Here is a 20,429-nt window from a genome sequence, read left to right as displayed (position 1 = left end):
ATGTGAGTGCATACAGAACACAGTGTCACAGCTGCAATCAAAGCACCCACAAGCCCTTATCCTTATCTCTGGTGACTTTAATCATGGCACTCTTTCTACCACCCTGCTTACCTTAAAGTAAAAGTTAAAGTACCAATGATTGTCACACACACACTAGGTGTGGCGAAATTATTCTCTGCATTTAACCCATCACCCTTGATCACCCCCTGGGAGGTGAGGGGAGCAGTGGGCAGCAGCGGTGGCCGCGCCCGGGAATCATTTTTGGTGATTTAACCCCCAATTCCAACCCTTGATACTGAGTGCCAAGCAGGGAGGTAATGGGTCCCATTTTCATAGTCTTTGGTATGACTCGGCCGGGGTTTGAACCCACAACCTACCGATCTCTGGGCGGACACTCTAACCACTAGGCCACTGAGTAGGTGGCACTCAGTATGTGAAGTGCCACACAAGGGACAGTAAAACCTTGGACTTGCTGTATGCTAATTTCAAGGATGCACACACAGCCACCTCCTACCCCCTCTTAACGCTCTGATCATAACCTTGTTCATCTTTTGCCACATTACATTCTTGTGGGGAAAAAACAGCCACCGCAAAGGAGAAGTGTGATGCAGTGGACGAAGGAGGCATGTGAGCGGTTGAGGAACTGTTTTGACACCACAGACTGGAACATACTTGCCAACCCTCCCGAATTTTCCGGGAGACTCCCGAATTTCAGTGCCTCTCCCGAAAATCTCCCGGGACAACCATTCTCCCGAAAATCTCCCGATTTCCAGCCAGACAACTATATTGGGGGCGTGCATTAAAGGCACTGCCTTTAGCGTCGTCTCTCACCTGAAAAGGAGACTATTATATATGTCTCCGTTATCCATAGGTTTATCTATAACCCATAAAGTAGGCAGGCACGGAACTATTTCTCAGTGTGTGTTTATTCCAGCCGGCACGTTCATACACTGACACACAACATCCGGATTCCCATCATGCACTGCTTCAAAACTACTGCAAGTTGTACTATCCAAAATTTCCAGCCGGACAAACAATATTGGGGGCGTGCTTTAAAGGCTCTGCCTTTAGCGTCCTCTCACCTGAAAAGGAGACTATTATATATGTCTTCGTTATCCATAGGTTTATCTATAACCCATAACACGGTGGCCGAATGGATATAGTCACTCATGAACGGTCAGAGAAGCACAAGGCTGGTGGTCACAGCCCAGTATTATGGGCCACCTTGCAAGCAACATTCCGTTCTCATTTGCGGATGTTTTCAACAAATCCGTGAAGGATATGTTCACGGATTCAGAGATCACTCACCAGTACTCAAATGGCAGAACAAAAACTACTCAAATAGTGAAAGTTAAGTGTTATTTTTTTTTAAGTAAGCAGCAAGTACAGTACAGTTAGTACAAACCCCGTTTATATATGAGTTGAGAAATTGTGTTAGATGTTTAGATTACAGTTGGTACAAAATGCGGCTGCTAGACTTTTGACAATAACAAGAACATTTGATCATATTACGCCTATACGGGCTCACCTGCACTGGCTTCCTGTGCACTTAAGATGTAACTTTAAGGTTTTACTACTTACGTATAAAATACTACACGGTCTAGCTCCATCCTATCTTGCCGATTGTATTGGGCCATATGTCCCGGTAAGAAATCTGCGTTCAAAGAACTCTGGCTTATTAGTGATTCCCAGAGCCCAAAAAAAGTCTGCGAGCTATAGAGCGTTTTCTATTCGGGCTCCAGTACTATGGAATGCCCTCCCGGTAACAGTTAGAGATGCTACCTCAGTAGAAGCATTTAAGTCCCATCTTAAAACTCATTTGTATACTCTAGCCTTTAAATAGCCCCCCTTTTTTAGACCAGTTGATCTGCCGTTTCTTTTCTTTTCTCCTCTGCTCCCCCCTATCCTTTGTGGAGGGGGAGACACACAGGTCCGGTGGCCATGGATGAAGTGCTGGCTGTCCAGAGTCGGTGGACCGCTCGCCTGTGCATCAGTTGGGAACATCTCTGCGCTGCTGACCCGTCTCCACTCGGGATGGTTTCCTGCTGACCCACTATGGACTGGACTCTCACTATTATGTTGGATCCACTAAGGACTGGACTCTCACAATATTATGTCAGACCCACTCGACATCCGACGCATTCGGTCTCCCCTAGAGGGGGGGGGGGGGGGGGGGGGGGGTCACATATGCGGTCCTCTCCAAGGTTTCTCATAGTCATTCACATCGACGTCCCACTGGGGTGAGTTTTTCCTTGCCCTTATGTGGGCTCTGTACCGCGGATGTCGTGGCTTGTGCAGCCCTTTGAGACACTTGTGATTTAGGGCTATATAAATAAACATTGATTGATTGATTGATTGATGTAAATATAAACGGAATACAATGATTTGCAAATTATTTTCAACCCATATTCAGTTGAATATGCTACAAAGACAACATATTTGATGTTCAAACTGATAAACTTTTTTTTTTTTTGAAAATAATCATTAACTTTAGAATTTGATGCCAGCAACACATGACAAAGAAGTTGGGAAAGGTGGCAATAAATACTGATAAAGTTGAGGAATGCTCATCAAACACTTATTTGCAACATCCCACAGGTGTGCAGGCTAATTGGGAACAGGTGGGTGCCATGATTGGGTATAAAAACAGCTTCCCAAAAAATGCTCAGTCTTTCACAAGAAAGGATGGGGCGAGGTACACCCCTATGTCCACAACTGCGTGAGCAAATAGTCAAACAGTTTAAGAACAACGTTTCTCAAAGTGCAATTGCAAGAAATTTAAGGATTTCAACATCTACGGTCCATAATATCATCAAAAGGTTCAGAGAATCTGGAGAAATCACTCCACGTAAACCAACATTGAATGACCGTGACCTTCGATTCCTCAGACGGCACTGTATCAAAAACCGACATCAATCTCTAAAGGATATCACCACATGGGCTCAGGAACACTTCAGAAAACCACTGTCACTAAATATAGTTTGTCGCTACATCTGTAAGTGCAAGTTAAAGCTCTACTATGCAAAGCGAAAGCCATTTATCAACTACATCCAGAAACGCAGCCGGCTTCTCTGGGCCCAAGATCATCTAAGATGGACTCATGCAAAGTGGAAAAGTGTTCTGTGGTCTGACGAGTCCACATTTCAAATTGTTTTTGGAAATATTCGACATCGTGTCATCCGGACCAAAGGGGAAGCGAACCATCCAGACTGAAATCGACGCAAAGTTCAAAAGCCAGCATCTGTGATGGCATGGGGGTGCATTAGTGCCCAAGGCATGGGTAACTTACACATCTGTGAAGGCACCATTAATGCTGAAAGGTACATACAGGTTTTGGAACAACATATGCTGCCATCTAAGCGCCGTCTTTTTCATGGACGCCCCTGCTTATTTCAGCAAGACAATGTCAAGCCACATTAAGCACGTGTTATAACAGCATGGCTTCGTAAAAAAAGAGTACGGGTACTTTCCTGCCCCGCCTGCAGTCCAGACCTGTATCCCATCGAAAATGTGTGGCGCATTATGAAGCGTAAAATACGACAGCGGAGACCCCGGACTGTTGAACGACTGAAGCTCTACATAAAACAAGAATGGGAAATAATTCCACTTTCAAAGCTTCAACAATTAGTTTCCTCAGTTCCCAATCGTTTATTGAGTGTCGTTAAAAGAAAAGGTGATGTAACACAATGGTGAACATGCCCTTTCCCAACTACTTTGGCACGTGTTGCAGCCATGAAATTCTAAGTTAATTATTATTTGCAAAAAAAAAATTAAGTTTATGAGTTTGAACATCAAATATCTTGTCTTTGTAGTGCATTCAATTGAATATGGGTTGAAAAGGATTTGCAAATCATTGTATTCCGTTTATATTTACATCTAACACAATATCCCAACTGATATGGAAACAGGGTTTGTAGAACAACTATATATATATAAGAAATACTTTAATTTCAGTGAATTCTAGCTATAAATATACTCCTCCCCCATGACCCCCCCCCCAAACTCCCGAATTTGGAGGTCTGAGGAGCTGTTCTGTAATGGAGCCAGTGACCATAAATGCTCGTATCTCAAATCAAAATTTCCCATTGAAATGAACATGAACATAAAATTACCCAATCAGCACCCCCCCCAAAAAAAAAATCCACAATTTTAACAATGAACATGATTTTTGATAAGAAAAACTAACTTCAAATACATACAATAGAAAGTACTACAAACAACTACAGTAGTTTAATTACTTGATGTAATATTGTACAGTTTTTACCTCGAAAAGCAGTCTTCAATGGCATCTCATGCGAACTGCTTGTCCATCAAACACACAATCAACAGCTTCACCATATTCTTCTGGTCTGCAGTTAAAAATAATGTTTTAACGCACCTGCAGATGTTATTAATATCATAGCCTTTACTGACTAATTCGGCTTCAGCGATTTTTGTAACAGTGATATTCAGAGGTTGCTCATAACTTACATTTTTGCTCGCAACCTATTAACCTGAGAGACATCTCATATCCCAAAAAACCTGGGAGCGGGGGCATTTGTAAGCCGAAGTATCACTTGTTTACTACAATATAAAATTTACTTTACATATACTCACAAATGTGTGGGTCTTGAAAAGATCTGATGGACCACTTGTGGAGACTTTATCACCTTCCAATCCAATGACCCTTTTGCAAATATTCATATTGGGGTCGAACAGGCTTTTTGCAACGACAATATCACCCCTGGAAAAAAACATGCATGCAGTTATTGAGTCAGACTTTTTAAGTGATATGTAAAACATAGTGCATCTAAAAACTTAAACAGAACACAAATATATATATTGATTTAAAAAAAAAGTTAAAGCACTAAAAAACATAAAAGTGTCACAAAGATCGGAAAATGTAAACATTAGCCATGACATTTGATGTTATTATTAAAAGTTGTCAATAATGAATAATAATATTACAAATTAATTACCTAAAACATTTTGGATTTCTTAATGTTCAAATGAAATTGATTCACATAAAAACCAAACTTGTCCATTATGTTTTGTATTTATTTGAAGTAAATACATGAGTGATTGATTGACATATAGAACAACATCTTATTTTTCGGACCATAGGGCGCACCGGATTATAAGGCGCAGTGCTGTTGAGCGGGTCTGTTCAGGTTTATTTTCAAACATAAGGTGCACCAGATTGTAAAGCGCAGTTAAAGGGGTCTTGTATGATTTTTTTTTTCTACAATCAAAACACATCCTTGTGATCTATATAACATGTAGACCTCTTTGGTTAAAATGTTGCCTAAATGATGTTTTACAGACCATCTTCAAGCCACTTTCTGACCGTCTCTTCGGAATGCGCTCTTTTGTGAGCAGTCTTATTTACGAGGCTCCACTTGGACAGTGTCTTCTCCCCGTCATTTTTGCTGTACCGGCGGTAGTTTTTAGCGCTTCCATAGCGAGTCGATTGACAGATATAAGAAAAACTAGGAGCTAATTGACTACGGCGCGGACTACAATGGCAGAAGCGTGCAAATGTTCTGGACTTTTGCAGATCCCAAATACACAACAGCAGGAACCAATAAATAAGAAAAGTTGGTTTTGCGTAATAGGTCGAAACAAAATGGCAGATGATATGTCTCCTAATAGGTGCCATTTTGGGGTCCTTATACACATACACCAAAATAATACCCGTATGTTGAAGCAGTCTGACTACGGTAGCCGTAATGTGCCGACAATCCATCAAACGGTGTGGCTTTGTAGCTTACCAAAATTGTACTAAAACATGTTGACAGATTTTTAAGCGCCGTGTGTAATGTTCTGTTCTCAAAGAAATATCAAAGTTTTGGGCTTGCTTGCTAGCGTCATTTATTTAACAGGCGTCAACCTACAGTCCACACGTATCTCTTATTTGTGACTGCAATCTACTGGTCACACTTATCATTACACCATGTACAAAATAAAATTGCTTCAAGGTCGTTAAGCACAACCAGAATCATTACATTAGGCGCAAGGGATTGTAGGGTGCACAGTAAATTATTGAGAAAAGGAAAGGATTTTAAGTGTGCCTTATAGTTCGAAAAATACGATATATAATATGCTTGGTATACAGCTGTTACCCACTTTTGTATTTTGCAAAGATGCCTACTCATCCGATCCAAGAAAATGACATCTTTGTTCACTATAGTGGGCTCCATTGATGGACCGGAGCACTGGAAAACAACAACAGCAAATGTAATTTGAGGATAAATTTGATCAGCCGTTAACTCTGCAATTATACAAACCACCACAATCTCTCCGATGTACTCAAAGGCACAATGTCCAATGCAGCCATACTGGATGGTGTAGCCAACAAACCCTAAGGTCTTCCCGAGAACACGTCGAAACATCTCCACCTACAGAGCAAATATATTAATATTCTCTTCAATAGCCCTTTTCATTGTAAAATACTTGAGACTGTACAGTGTTGTTGAGAATTATGGACATGACAAATACAATGGAGCCTCAGTACAAGATACTAAGTCGACAGTATTTTACTGACATATGTGTACTAGAGCTTTATATTCAAATAAAGAATGAAGTCAATTTGTGCCAATAGTAACAGAATTTTAATTCTGTTTCTATTGTGAGACTATTTCATTTAGTTCCCCTTCCACCACAAATGTATGGTGGACGTCAAAGACATGTGCAGTAAGGATGATTTCAAACTGAATTTCGGAAGAAGTGTTTTCAAGCGCTCCAATCCGCATGACTATTGGCATAAACCACCCGATCGGATTTAAATTTTGATCTGCACATATTTGATCGGGTCAGAATATTCCGAATGCCGTGTTTACATAAAGCATTTTTATTACAATTAGACTTTTTATCCAATTAATTGTGTCCATATGGACATACTGTTCTGGTGTAACATAGCGCGCTACTTTTGATGTGGTTCTATGTAAACAAGACAGTGACAGAAGCACAGCAAGTTCAATGCAGGAAATATAATTTTACTAAGTATAGCAACCACCCTCAATAACCATCACTAAACACGAAAATGAACTTTATATCAAAGAGAAAGACGCAACGTCACACATACTCACTACTAATAACTACAAGAGAACAAATCAATGATTGAAGTGAAAAGCTTCAGCTTGCAATCCAAACAACACCCCCTTTGTAGATCAGAAGATATGACAGCCATGGAAGCACATTCAATCTCTTTATTAACCAGAGGCAACCCAATCCAGTGAACAGATTCAAAAGAGCTGCCGTAACTGCAGAAAAACTGCCACTGCTAAGCTAACAAACACAACCGAGCTAATGCTGCTCTGTTACACATCACTGGGCAACAGGCACCCCCTTTTAAAGGTACACACACTCTCAAATGCATAAGCCAGATATTTGAAGTTTTTTTTTTGTAAAGTTACACCTTAATTTCTTTCCTAGTAATTACATTTATTAAAATATAATTACGTCAGTAATTCAATAACTTTTTTGGTAAAGTAACAAGCAGTGTTGGGACTAACGCGTTACTGTAACGCCGTTAGTTTCGGCGGTAACTAGTAATCTAACGCGTTATTTTTTATTTTCAGTAACTCAGTTACCGTTACTACATGATGCTTTACTGCGTTATTTTACGTTACTTTTTATGTAGTATAAAGTGTGTTTTATCGGAGCGCTGCTCTGTCATCGTTCTGATTCTTCTTGTGTCAAGCCGGAGAAGAGAGAGAGACATGCGCTCTGTGTGAGTGTGTGTGCTGTGTGAGTGTGTGTGCGTGTGAGTGTGGAGAGGGGGGGGGGGGGGGCGTGTCTGATCATGGCGGAGCCAGAAGTCGAGTTTGCTAACATGGAGATATTTTCACTACTTTTCTTTTGTCGAGCACAATGAAAAGAACATTTTAGTTAAATGTAAATTGTGCTTTGGATCAAAGATCCCATCTACTGCCCAAAACAGCAATTCAAATCTGCTGAAACAAGCTACATAAGCAACATGCTTCGACGAAGCTAGTAAAGAGAGATAGAGATTCTGAAGCCACTTCACCTCCACCACTTAAGGATTAACTCTGCCTCTTCTCATCATTCACCGCTGAAGGTACACACATTCTGTCAATCAATGTTCCCTCTAATTGTTCATGTGTGTGAGCAAACGCAAAAAGTCCCTGAGCATTGAGTGGAGCCCATGTGAGCAACTTTAGACGTGCACACTGTGGCTACACCAGCAGCACACCTGTCCCAAACCTGACTAAATAACAAGTTCAATGTCCATCCATCCATCCATTTTCTACCGCTTGTCCCTTTCGGGGTCGCTGGAGCCTATCTCAGCTGCATTCGGGCGGAAGGCAGGGTACACCCTGGACAAGTCCCCACCTCATCACAGGGCCAACACAGATAGACAGACAACATTCTCTTATTATTATAATCAAATAACAGCAGTCATTTCCATTTCTAATATAAGTGTTTAGGCCCACTTACAATGACAATAACAACAAATATTGTTTTTCATGAACTGTGTACTTGTATTGTTTGTCTGGGTGGAGGTCCTGCTTTGGAAATAATTGGTACCCCTTTCAGACATTGCATTTAGTTCCCATTAAAACATTCACATGTTGCACAATGAGATGTAAGCAGGGGATCATGTGTACATTCCTGCAACTTCCTGTTTGTAAAAAAATTATTTTTATTAGTATTTATTTAATATACTAACAGCATTTAATGATTAATATTTATAAATTAAGATTCCTAATAAATGACACTAGAATAAGCACACATTTGATTGGTAAATCATAGTGTAACGACCTGGAATTACACTTTATGTGTGGTGTTGGAGTTGTCCGACTTTTTGTGTGGCTGTAAACGCATCACTGGCTCAGTGCCATATGTGCAAGTGTTGGCGCACGTGAGAAAGAGCGAGCGGCAGCTGTTGATAAAACAAAGTTACTTTTGGTCTGGTTTGTACTGCAGAAAATGACCACTTTTGCTAGATATCATTTTTTTACTACTGTTTTGGTGATGTGTTTATGGCCGACAATAAAGAGTTTTGCTCAGTAAAGTGATGGATGGAATTCATGTCCTCAAAGCGTCTCGACAGACGTTACAATATTTGAACAATGATGACGAAAACGGTTTTCTCTGTCGTGTCCGTGTCGTGTCGAAAATTGTTATGCGCTTATTTTTTTATTTGATTTTGTGCGTGGCATAGATTTGCCGTGCGCAGAGGACGCTTGAGCAGTGCACAATTGCACAGGCGCGCTCCTGAGAGGGAACGTTGCTGTCAATTCTCTTATATACTCTTTCATTCTAGACTTCTAGAGTGTTTGATTATCACATCACTCTAAATGTATAGACTATAAAGTTCACAAACATAAAGAGGGATCCTAGTGGGCCAGGCCAATTTTTCCTTATCTCTAAACTAAAACTGGGGAAATGTGGAGAGTCTTCTGGGCTTCAGACATGATTTTGTATCAGAATTACTTGAGGAAGAAAATGCCTGGTTAGGCTTTGTGTATGTAGTGTGTGCCTTTCTTGGTTTACATCTATGCTGTTATTATGCTGTTTGTTACGTATGTACGTTATGTTGCAGCTATTTAAAACAGTTTTGTCAATTTGTTCTGGCCAGAAACAAATTGGTCTTTGTAACATATCTTTGTCTTTGTGTGTTGTATGTAGACCACATTGCTTAGCAGAGTTCAGTGATGCAAATGCATGTCAAGTTGATCAACAGATTGTATTATTCTCCAGTGCAATAACAGTACTGAAATGAAGGCTAAAAGGGCATTAATGGGAGCTTTAAAAAAAAAAAAAAAGACAAAAAGAAGTAACTAAATAGTTACTTTTCACAGTAACGCATTACTTTTTGGTGTAAGTAACTGAGTTAGTAACTGAGTTACTTTTGAAATGAAGTAACTAGTAACTGTAACTAGTTACTGCTTTTCAGTAACTAACCCAACACTGGTAACAAGTAACTATAATTACTTTTTAAAAGTAATTTTCCGAACACTGATGATGATACCATGTATGATAAAAAAGAAGCACAGTGGAGAATGATCACTAGCAGTCACTCTGCACACCACCAAGATGTGTGAATGAAAAGCCTGCGTTTATCTACTTGATTTACTCAAAAAATGGCGACGTTTCACACTGCTGGGTCGGATGTCCATTTCTGATTTTTTTGTCAAATCCGATCTTTTTAGAGGTTGTTCACATTACAAAAAAAATGTGATTACTAATGTGAATGCAATCTGACTGGCTTGTGGACATGACGTCATGACGTCGCACGTACTGTAGTGTTTACGGAAGTAAAATTGGCTTCAGCTCTAATCAGTCTCATGCTACGTTCCATTTACCTCGGAAGTTGGACGTCGAAGCTGAGAGTGACGTGTGAGTGTTCTAGTTACGATGTCTGAAATCAAAATGTCCATATCCACAAAAGCCATTTTTGTGCTTGCTTTTTCTGACTATAAACAACTCATGGGAAAATTTGCACTCTTTCTGCAACCTTCAAACACAGTGGATTAAGAGGAAACACAGACCCTATAGCTTGCGAAGTACAGAGTATATACCACATGAAATAAATGTAGTTTAAACTAAAGTGACGTTACCTTATATAAATGTAAAACAATACATTGTATATGGCTGACTTACTGCAACAACAACTAATCAGAAGTGCGAATAACGGGTATTTTAGAAGCGGATATCACTGTTTACATCCAGAGCAGTCATCTTTATAACAAACTCTGGGATGATGAGAATGCTCTGATTTTTTTAGTAAGAAATCCGACCTTTAGAGGCGTTCCAGTTGAAATTCCGACGAGGAACTTGGAAATTCTGACTTCCCATTACAAATGGAACACACCATTAGCACTGGCGCATTGGTGGCAATTTCAAGGATTTTGTGCAATCAAAGTCAACATTTTGTGAACCAAATTATTGCGCGTAGAAGATTAAGAAGGAAGAAGAGAAGTATTTTGGCTCTCACAGTTTTACAACATACTTTGTTTCAATGTCTGCTTGAAGAGCGTGTCTGTGGGCGAGCAGTCGTAGACAGGACTGGTGGAAGTTTTACGTGAGTTCCTAAAGCATTTTATGTTCAACTCTTTTCTGCTCCGTTGTCAACTATTTATTCTATAACCGTCTATATTGGCGAAAAATTATGATGCTTATCGGTTTTTGATGATGTTCAAGTCGGATAAATGCGACAGGAGTGTGGCAGCGCTCACAATGAGGACACATCGCATGTATATCTAATTTATTTCCACATACGAAAGAGGCCTGGGTCGGATATGAAAAATTGGGAATTGCACTGTTCGGATACAGGTTGCATATGGGCCTTTTCTCAATGTTTTACTTGATTATTTATTTGCATACAATGTATAAGACAACATTTTATTTACATAAGTATTTTATTAAAGCCACAAGTTTTAAGTTTTCACTTTATTAATCTCAATGTTAGAGATTATTATTTCTTTGCATGCAGTGTGCAATGCTTTATTTTTGTTTACAGAAGTATTCTATTCAAGACCTAAGTATTGCTTCCCAGAGGAAGCTCTTAATTTAGTTCATTCCACAAAAACTACAATTTATACCTGGTCTAAAAAAACAACATCATTATTCAAATTGGAATTTTGCTAAGAGTAAGATGCAATGTCATTTCAATCCACTAATTGTGATCGAATAAAAGAAACATGTATTATCTCTGTCATTTGTATTCAATGGTTTCTTTAAAATAAATCGGAAAAAAATCGTAAATTAAATTTTTTGTGAAAAAATCAGTGATTTTTTGATTTGGCCATATTGCCCAGGCCTACAACCTATATTTTAGGCTGCATTTTAAATTATACACTAAATCACCAAATCATAATATTACAATACTGTATCGTATCGTGACTCAAGTATTTCAGTATGTATTGTATCGTGGAGTCATTACCAATACCCAGCCCTATGCATGTCAGGCCTGTTGTTTGTGATATCACTTTGTCCATGCAGGTCTTATGTACATTGTTTTAATCCGTATTCAGTAAAAAGCGGTGTAGTGTAAACAGCTCTTAAGTCAATGACTTATGTCGAATTTCCAAAACCACAAGCTATTTGGAGCTTAATTTTTCTTTAGGGTGTAGACAAGGTTGTCACAGTTGGCTAAGATGGCACATTCCCTAGTGTTTCATTCTCTGAAGCCAGTTCACACCACAAAACTGCCTTGAACTTTGACCCAGAGTACGACAGACCAATCAACACATTGCGCTCAGGTGATGGACAAAACACAGAAGCTGTGACACTTACACACAAGGCAGCCCTGCACTGTTTGTGGCTTGTCGCTCACACTGCCTCCACCACAAGAGCACATCAATAATTAGAGCAGTTATCAGCTTCTGTCAGCACCATAGAAACACAAAGACAACACAAAGAGCCGTCAGGGTGCCCTGAAAAATAGTGCCAAACACGTACAAGATATATTCGCCTTGTGAGCAAACATCCTAGTCACACTTAGCGTATTGACTTTTACTCAAGGTGCTGCGTGGACAGAGGGCAAAGACTATCAGTACACAAGTCATGCGCAGTGCATACACAGTCCACCTGCACCAAAAGACACTTCACGTTCATGATTAGAGAAGAATATGTGCAGCTTGGCTTAAAGCTCAGTCTGCTCTATAAACAATTTTTGAACAGGCCGCTATCCTGCTAGTCCACCACTGAGTAACAACATTTTTGTCTCCATCTCCCCGGCTCCTTCTGTCTTGTTCCCCCCGTCTACGTCCCATCCCAGCGTATTATTAACCAAAGCAAGCAGAGCGTAAACCAAAGCCACAAATCCTTAGAGCTCTGGGAATGACTTCCCAAAGATGGACACGGATTAGACCCCCATTTTCTCCTTTGCCCGGCCACCGCCACCCCACTCTGTCCCCAGGCTCCCAACAGACCGAGTGTCAGGTGGCTCTCGCAGCCTTGCCAAAAGGTGTTACCCCTTAATCCCATTACTAAACCCTCCCCCCAATCCCCAACTTTTCAAACGCACACACACACATCAAAACACGATGTGTTCCCATTCATGCCAACTACATTCCAACTATTAAACCTTCTGCCTATTGTTTCATCCCTACCATGTCTGTTTCTCTTGCACATTTGACAGTCTTTCTGGTCTGAAATTTCCAGACTCATAAACTCACCAGGTGCCATGACTAGACTCCTACTTCTATCTCTCCGTTTGTCGATGATGTGCCATTCTCTGCCAAAACACTAAGAGTGGTGTTTTATGGGGTCAACTCAGTGAGCAACGATGACGCTACTATTTAGTTTATTAGCTTCTTTCGTTGCTAGTGAACAATGACAATTAAAGAGAGACAGAGAGTGTTATTAGAGCTGTAAGTAAATAATTTGTTATAACACTAACTTTTATTGTAAATGTTGATCCAAAATCGGAGAATGTGTAGGTGTTTCATGCTCTCTAAAGGAGTCGAATACACACAAGAAATAATGCACTAAAAGCAATCCAATCACTGCCCCTAGACATGTCGCAGATTTTGATTTTTTTTGGAAGAACCATGTGAGAGCCAGGATAGTGTACCCTGGCACCTCAGTGCAGCAGCATAAACCAGGTTTTACAATGCCTGGTATCGATTTTGCTTTGTGACGTAAGGCATTTCATAAAGTTCCTCAGTCATATAAATCTACGTCATGGAGCACTTGTTGTTCTTTTGTGCTGATGTTCATTCAAGAACAGGACAGGATTGGCACTCTCAAGTCAGACAATAACCATATCCATCCCTGTTTTTGAAAGTAGGTAATCTAAAGGTTAATGTGAATTACAAGTTGGCAATAAGGTCTCATGTTCAACTGAATTTGCCTTTGTCCACTCAACTCCTCGTGGTGCTGGTGTAATGCAAAGACATGAGCTGTTTCTTCTGCTAGGATGGAGACCAGAAATCTTTTCAACAGTGGACAGCGTCCTGTACAGCTGCCTTCATATCAGTGTGTGACCCCCTGCCGCCCGACTACCACTCCTCCTCAATTCCAGTGTGCATTCAGCATAGGTGGGGATTAAGAGACTTTGCATAATAAGATCACACGGCCAGTGGCTGATATCACTAGAGTCCATATGCAGCCGCCTGGTTTTCTGAGGCACCCTCTGTCATTGATAGTGTGTGCCGTGTGTGCTCGCATGTGGTGTGAATGTGAAGACACAAAAACATCACCTACGAGCTGCAGTTGCTCTTTTGGGATATAACAGGAGGTGGACATCCTCAGAGACATGTGATTGGATCTCTATTACCTCGGATTCCCCAGAGTCAGCAAAGCCAACACTATGTCTTTCCCCTTAATACCCGGCGCACATGTGCAAGCTCTGACATTAATCGAATGCTGATTTACAGCTGTAAATTAACACAAAGTCTTTCCACTAATCCAGGATTACACGCTAAACATGTTCAAGGGAAAACAAAGAAAGTCACCACAGCACTCTGTGCAGAACCATCTGTGGCTGCTGGCCTCCCACAGTCACAACACAGTGTTACAGTGTAGAAAATAGAGGGAGATCCCAAATGAATAGCTGCCGATGGCAACACCTCATTGTGTGTTTAACTCTGTGATCCTCTTAGCGAGGAAACACCATTGACGCAGATTGAACACATGTCACATACATGAATAAAATGTAAATGTATAAATGTTGATCAGCCAGCTGTCAAAAGTGACCGAAAAGCAAAATCAGGCGTATGCATCACTTTACGACATCGAAAAGTAAGTGATAAATCCCGACTGATTTGTAATTGTTCTTTGTATATTTCAGAGGATATAAAATGCTTCTCCAAGATTGAAAACTCAAACAATTACCAAAAATATGACTATTACATTAACAATGTTTTGCAATGGGAAAAAGAAGGCGTGCATTTGGAAATTGAGGACATATTTTATCTATTTATAATTGTATTACTAAGATTCTTTTTTTTTTTCCTCTAGAAATTACAAAAAATATATATTTTAATATTACTTTTTTCCTTTTTATTTATTTGTTGTTATTTACTTAAAGTTTTAGTTATTAGCGGTTCTATTTGTGTATTCTTGTAGTGTTTTTTTTATTTTATTCCAGTGTATCACCATTTATAAAACTGCAAAATAAAATTGTTATTCAGACATTATTAGGACCATACGGAAATACTCAAATCGGAATAGCAGCGACTGGTCCCCAGTGACTAGAAATTGCTATTGGCTGAATAATGATAATTGATATACATGGCCAGTCTATTAGAGCCACAAAGACAATCTCAATCCAAACAGCACACAAGGGCCTTACGGTGGACTCCTTACACAACTAAATTAGGAAAACATGGGCTGAGAGAGAGGCAGGCAACAGGGGGGCTAAGAGGCTTACAAGCCCCTTGTCAGATATTCTTCTCCCTGAGGATCACAGATGGAAGGGAGAGTGGAGGAGAAGGCAGCATCAGAGAGGCAACCAATCCCACCTCTGATGTCTTCCTCTGGGCAGCAGAAGGCAGAAGAAAGGGTGGGGCTATAGTCCTGTTGCGCAAAGCTTAATTTGATTTTAATGTGAACAATAAAAGGGAGGTGGTTTGACTATGAAGGAGTGTCTGTTTCAACTATCAGTGCAATCAGAGTTAATCCTGCTGGTTTAGACAGAGACACCTGGCTGGATGGGGAGTGACATATGCAAAAGTCTCAGTCGTAGAGTTGTATGTCTAACCCCCACCACTTCAAGATATGCCTTCTATTTGTGGGTTTAATGGAAGGAACTTATCTCCATATTGCTCTTTTCATTGTTGCTGATGGCAACACAGCCATGAAACAGCTGAGTGTGACTACTATTTAGCGAGCCGACTGGACCCACAATCAATGGGGTCAAGCCAGAGCAAATAATCTCCAGGTGATATGAATACAACTGCTATGGACTGAAAGGAAGTGAGGTTTGACAGAGTCCCCAGCCAATAATACTGAATGGAAAAGTGGTCACTAAGCCTTATTGTACTGAGCGCAAATGTATATGTGGTGCTGGCCTGGTGCTGAGAGAGTTGAGAGATCTTATCTAGTGTTAGATCACATTGACAAAGGCGTTTGTGTTTTGCTTTGACCTGCTGCTGACAAAGACGACTATTTTTTAACCCCAGTAAATGACAGACAACCACAACAAAAATGTTGGATTTTTCTTTAGGGGATGTCCTTCTCTTTCAAATTTGATTTCATCAAATAATTCCAGATACATATTAAACATGATTGCAATTTTATCAAAATCAGAGGCTCTAACTAAAGCTATTTGAATAGTATAAACGCTTAGAACTGAATAAGGAGATAACCATCCTGTGCATATTGTTCTTTCGTGCTTGGAATATTACTTTTCTTCCATGGCAACAAAAACAAATATGGTGCATGTTGATTATAATCTTGCATCCACCCCTACTCAGACACAAAAACTTGTGGCAAATGGCAAAGATAGAGTGAAGAAACTAAAACAGTAAAACCAGGAAATGTCTGACATGTTATGACTGCTGCCATTATATAGCGCAATCAGATACAGCTCCTGGATAACCCTAACAAAAACACAAACGTGCATGTACCAAAGACACTTGGAAAAAAGTAGTTGTATTTTCAGACAATTAAACTACAGTACTTACATCACCATGCAGGGAAGCGCGGGGATAAAAAACAGTCAAAATAGGATTGAATGTAATCAGAATTAAGTTACTGAGACATCGCAGAATATGTGGTAACACTATTTGCAGAAGTATGTAGATGAGAAGAATTGTTTTTATGGACATTTCCTGAAAAAATCAACAGTGTCGAACATGCATACAGTTGCAATATGGTATATCACATATTACAGTTTCCATATATATATGTCCAAAACAAAGTGGGAAAAAGCAGAGCTTATTGAATCCTAACCCCTTTCGTAGCACTTCCTAACACTTTTGTTGTGCTTAAATTTTAACAGATTAAATAACTAAATAATTAATAAAGTTCTCATGGATAAATAGTTAAGTAAGTTGTGATTCACATAATGTGATAACATGATTACATTTGTTGATAAGGTTCAAGATGTTTATCAGGATCCTTCTTATTTATTTACACTTTGTACTTTTGAGTTTGAACATTTTCTTAAACTAGATCGTATTAGTACATTGTTTGACACCTTTGCCTTTCCATAATTTAATGCACATACTGATATACTTGATGCTTTAAGAGTTGTACGAGCATACAAATATTAAGTGTTGTACATGCATACAAATGTTTTAAGTGAAATATTTCCCTCGGGTTATATTTCTCCTCTTTTGTTAGGAAGAATTGTTGTATATTCTTGTGTAGCAGGTATAGGTTGCTTTGTGCATACTTTTAGCTGTTTGCAAATGCACTGACTAAATCATTGAATTTCAATATTTTTGATTTAATAAGTTTGAATTGTTGTCGCCGATAGCCAACATTATGTATTAGCCAAACTGACTTTTTTTTGTAACACGGTTAGTGAATTATTACAGTAGGGCTGCAGCTATTGCGTATTTCAATAATTGAGTAATCTATCTATTAGGTTGTTCGATACATCGAGTAATTGGACAAAACACATTTTATGCACATTTTTAAGACTCCGGGTCCCACTATGCAAATCTAACCGCCTTAAATTATCATTTGTCCCAGCCTCCATTAAGCTGACCAACAATGTGCAATAGAATGTTAATACATAGGTTAGCACTTTTTTAGCACATAGCACTTTAGCACATAGCACTTTAGCACATAGCACTTTAGCACACATCACTTTATCCATGAGCTCTAGTGCAATGCACACTGGTACTTTATCTTTATCTCCATACTGTAGATTTTATGCCTACATCAAAGTGCCACCTATGTCTATCAAGCTCCATGTTCTGATGTTTAAATGTTAGTTGTCTGGTTGTGGTTGTGTCTGTGCTTGTGTTTTTGTTCTGTTGTTTTTGTGTATGTTAAGAAAGCAATGATGCACTGTGCCCAAGACAAATTTCCCCGCGGGGACAATAAAGTTGAACCTTGAACCTTGAATGTGTATTTTAGGGAGAATGTGTCTGCTTGCCATTACCTTCATTCATTTATTTTAATAAATTCACATCATCAACATTGAAATTGTGTAAGCATTACTATTTTTTTAACATAATAATTATATATACTGTATATATATATATATATATATATATATATATATATATATATATATTCATTATTTATTTTTAAAACATTCACCTATTTCTTTTGTCTAGTTTGAATACATATGTTCCACTTAAATCATGCTCTATTACATTGATTAGAAATTACTCTTCAACTTAAGTTATTGTTTTCTTCTTTTCACTAAAGACCGATTTTAGAGCTGTAATAATAATACTATACCTTGTTGATACAGTAAAACCATGATATTTTTGCCTGAGGTTATCATACCATCAAAATATGGACGGTGCCTACATCACACATGCAAAAAGTCTCACAGTGCCTCCACACAACGACACTACCGTATCCTGTAAGGCACATTAAAAAAGACGCTACAATGGCTGACTCGGGGAAGGAAGTTATAATTAAAGATTAAATCAAAAGTGTGCACTCACTTTGGCTTTCACAGTGTGAATGGGACCAAGCTGGATAAGGACTTTGCTGTATAAGAGTCACATACAAATGCAATAGACTGTAGGCCTGGGCCGATATTCATTAAGTCAATTAAACGACTATACATTAAAATTGAGTCAGTAAGTTTTCCAGCATCGATAAATCGCCAAGTGCATACTTCAAGAGCATTCAAACTTTTTGTTTTGCGTTTGTGCCATAGCGTAATGAAAAGAAAGGGGTGAATTCTCTTGCCCTCATTAAGTGTTTTTGACTCTTTGTGCGGGGCCGCTGGCCCACTAGCATCACACAGTGCAACGAGTTAGAATGTACACAACATGATCACAAAATCAAATGCCATCACACCAGTGTACAAATATTTCAGCTTAATTCTTTGGAACAAGGTGAGCCTATCAACACCGAAGAGTTAATTTGCCAAATTTGTGCGAATACAACAAACCTGCCTGCCCACTTGAAACACTACCACCTGACAGTCTACACTCACTTCACGTTTGGTGAACAAACTAGGTCAGTGTAAATAAAATGGTGCAAAATAATGTGAGCGCATAGAAAGTGGGGTTAAATACATTGCCATAAACATGCTGACAATTAATACTGTTATCAAACTAGCCTTTTTTTTTAAGTGCTGTCATGTTGTCATGTTATGTTAGTGTTTCCTCACCCGGGATCTGCCAGACTAGTTTTTTTGCATAAGACTTGTTAATACATCTGCTTATACTGTAGTGTTTTTATTGTTACTGGGAACTTTTGTTGAAAAAAAAAGTCCTAACTTGATTGTCAGTTAAGTAATGTACAACTCTACCAACATGTGAAATATTGTAGTGCAACTTTGTTTGTCTATACTTTATCTAGCCATTTTATTTATTATGTTTATTTGTGTATATTTGTGCCCCCCCCACACTCTCCTTAACATATTTTATTGTTTTTAGTTGTGATTTTTATTTAAGTGCGACAATTTGCTAACAGACGAAGTATATTTTATTGTTAATATTTGTTTTATTTAACTTGGTGATTCAAAAGTTCCAATTACAATGTTTAAATTTACAAGAAATACAAATGTATTACATTTGAAAGAATATGCATTCATTATTATTATGTATTATCAATATATCAATGGTTAATTTGGTCTCATAATAATAATGGCAATATTATCGTTTAACGGCAATAATTTGTGGGCCAATATATCCATCCATCCATCTTCTTCCGCTTATCCGAGGTCGGGTCGCGGGGGCAGCTGCCTAAGCAGGGAACCCCAGACTTTCCTCTCCCCAGCCACTTCATCCAGCTCCTTCCGGGGGATCCCGAGGCGTTCCCAGGCCAGCCGGGGGACATAGTCTTCCCAACGTGTCCTGGGTCTTTCCCGTGGCCTCCTACCTGTTGGCCGTGCCCTAAACAAATCCCGAGGGAGGCGTTTGGGTGGCATCCTGACCAGATGCCCGAACCGCCTCATCTGGCTCCTCTCGATGTGGAGGAGCAGTGGCTTTACTTTGAGCTCCTCCCGGATGGCAGAGCTTCTCACCCTATCTCTAAGGGAGAGCCCCGCCACCCGGCGGAGGAAACTCATTTCGGCCTCTTGTACCCGTGATCTTGTCCTTTCGGTCATAACCCTAAGCTCATGACCATAGGTGAGGATGGGAACGTAGATCGACCGGTAAATTGAGAGCTTTGCCTTCCGGCTCAGCTCCTTCTTCACCACAACGGATCGATACAGCGTCCGCATTACTTAGGGCGTCGCACCGATCCGCCTGTCGATCTCACGGTCCACTCTTCCCTTACTCGTGAACAAGACTTCGAGGTACTTGAACTCCACATGGGGCAAGGTCTCCTCCCCAACCTAGAGATGGCACTCCACCCTTTTCCGGGCGGGAACCATGGACTCGGACTTG

The 20,429-nt window shown here is 39.7% G+C and overlaps 1 protein-coding gene across 1 annotated transcript in view; it reads right to left on the bottom strand.

Annotated features, from left to right (window-relative positions):
- immp1l (inner mitochondrial membrane peptidase subunit 1) overlaps window positions 1-20,429 on the bottom strand; it is a 45,337-nt gene that overhangs the window by 15,894 nt on the left and 9,014 nt on the right. Inside the window, exons 2-4 of the mRNA XM_061964240.1 lie at window positions 6,267-6,377; window positions 6,106-6,194; window positions 4,597-4,723 (exon numbers count right to left, since the gene is read on the bottom strand). Of these exons, the coding sequence (XP_061820224.1) occupies window positions 4,597-4,723; window positions 6,106-6,194; window positions 6,267-6,371 (321 nt within the window). The 5' untranslated portion in view covers window positions 6,372-6,377. The remainder of the gene's footprint in view (window positions 1-4,596; window positions 4,724-6,105; window positions 6,195-6,266; window positions 6,378-20,429) is intronic.

Source organism: Nerophis lumbriciformis, linkage group LG06 (assembly GCF_033978685.3).
Source record: "Nerophis lumbriciformis linkage group LG06, RoL_Nlum_v2.1, whole genome shotgun sequence".
Taxonomy (NCBI): Eukaryota; Metazoa; Chordata; class Actinopteri; order Syngnathiformes; family Syngnathidae; genus Nerophis; species Nerophis lumbriciformis.
The sequence above is the reverse complement of the archived record's forward strand: the minus strand, read 5'-3'. Positions and strand labels throughout refer to the sequence as shown.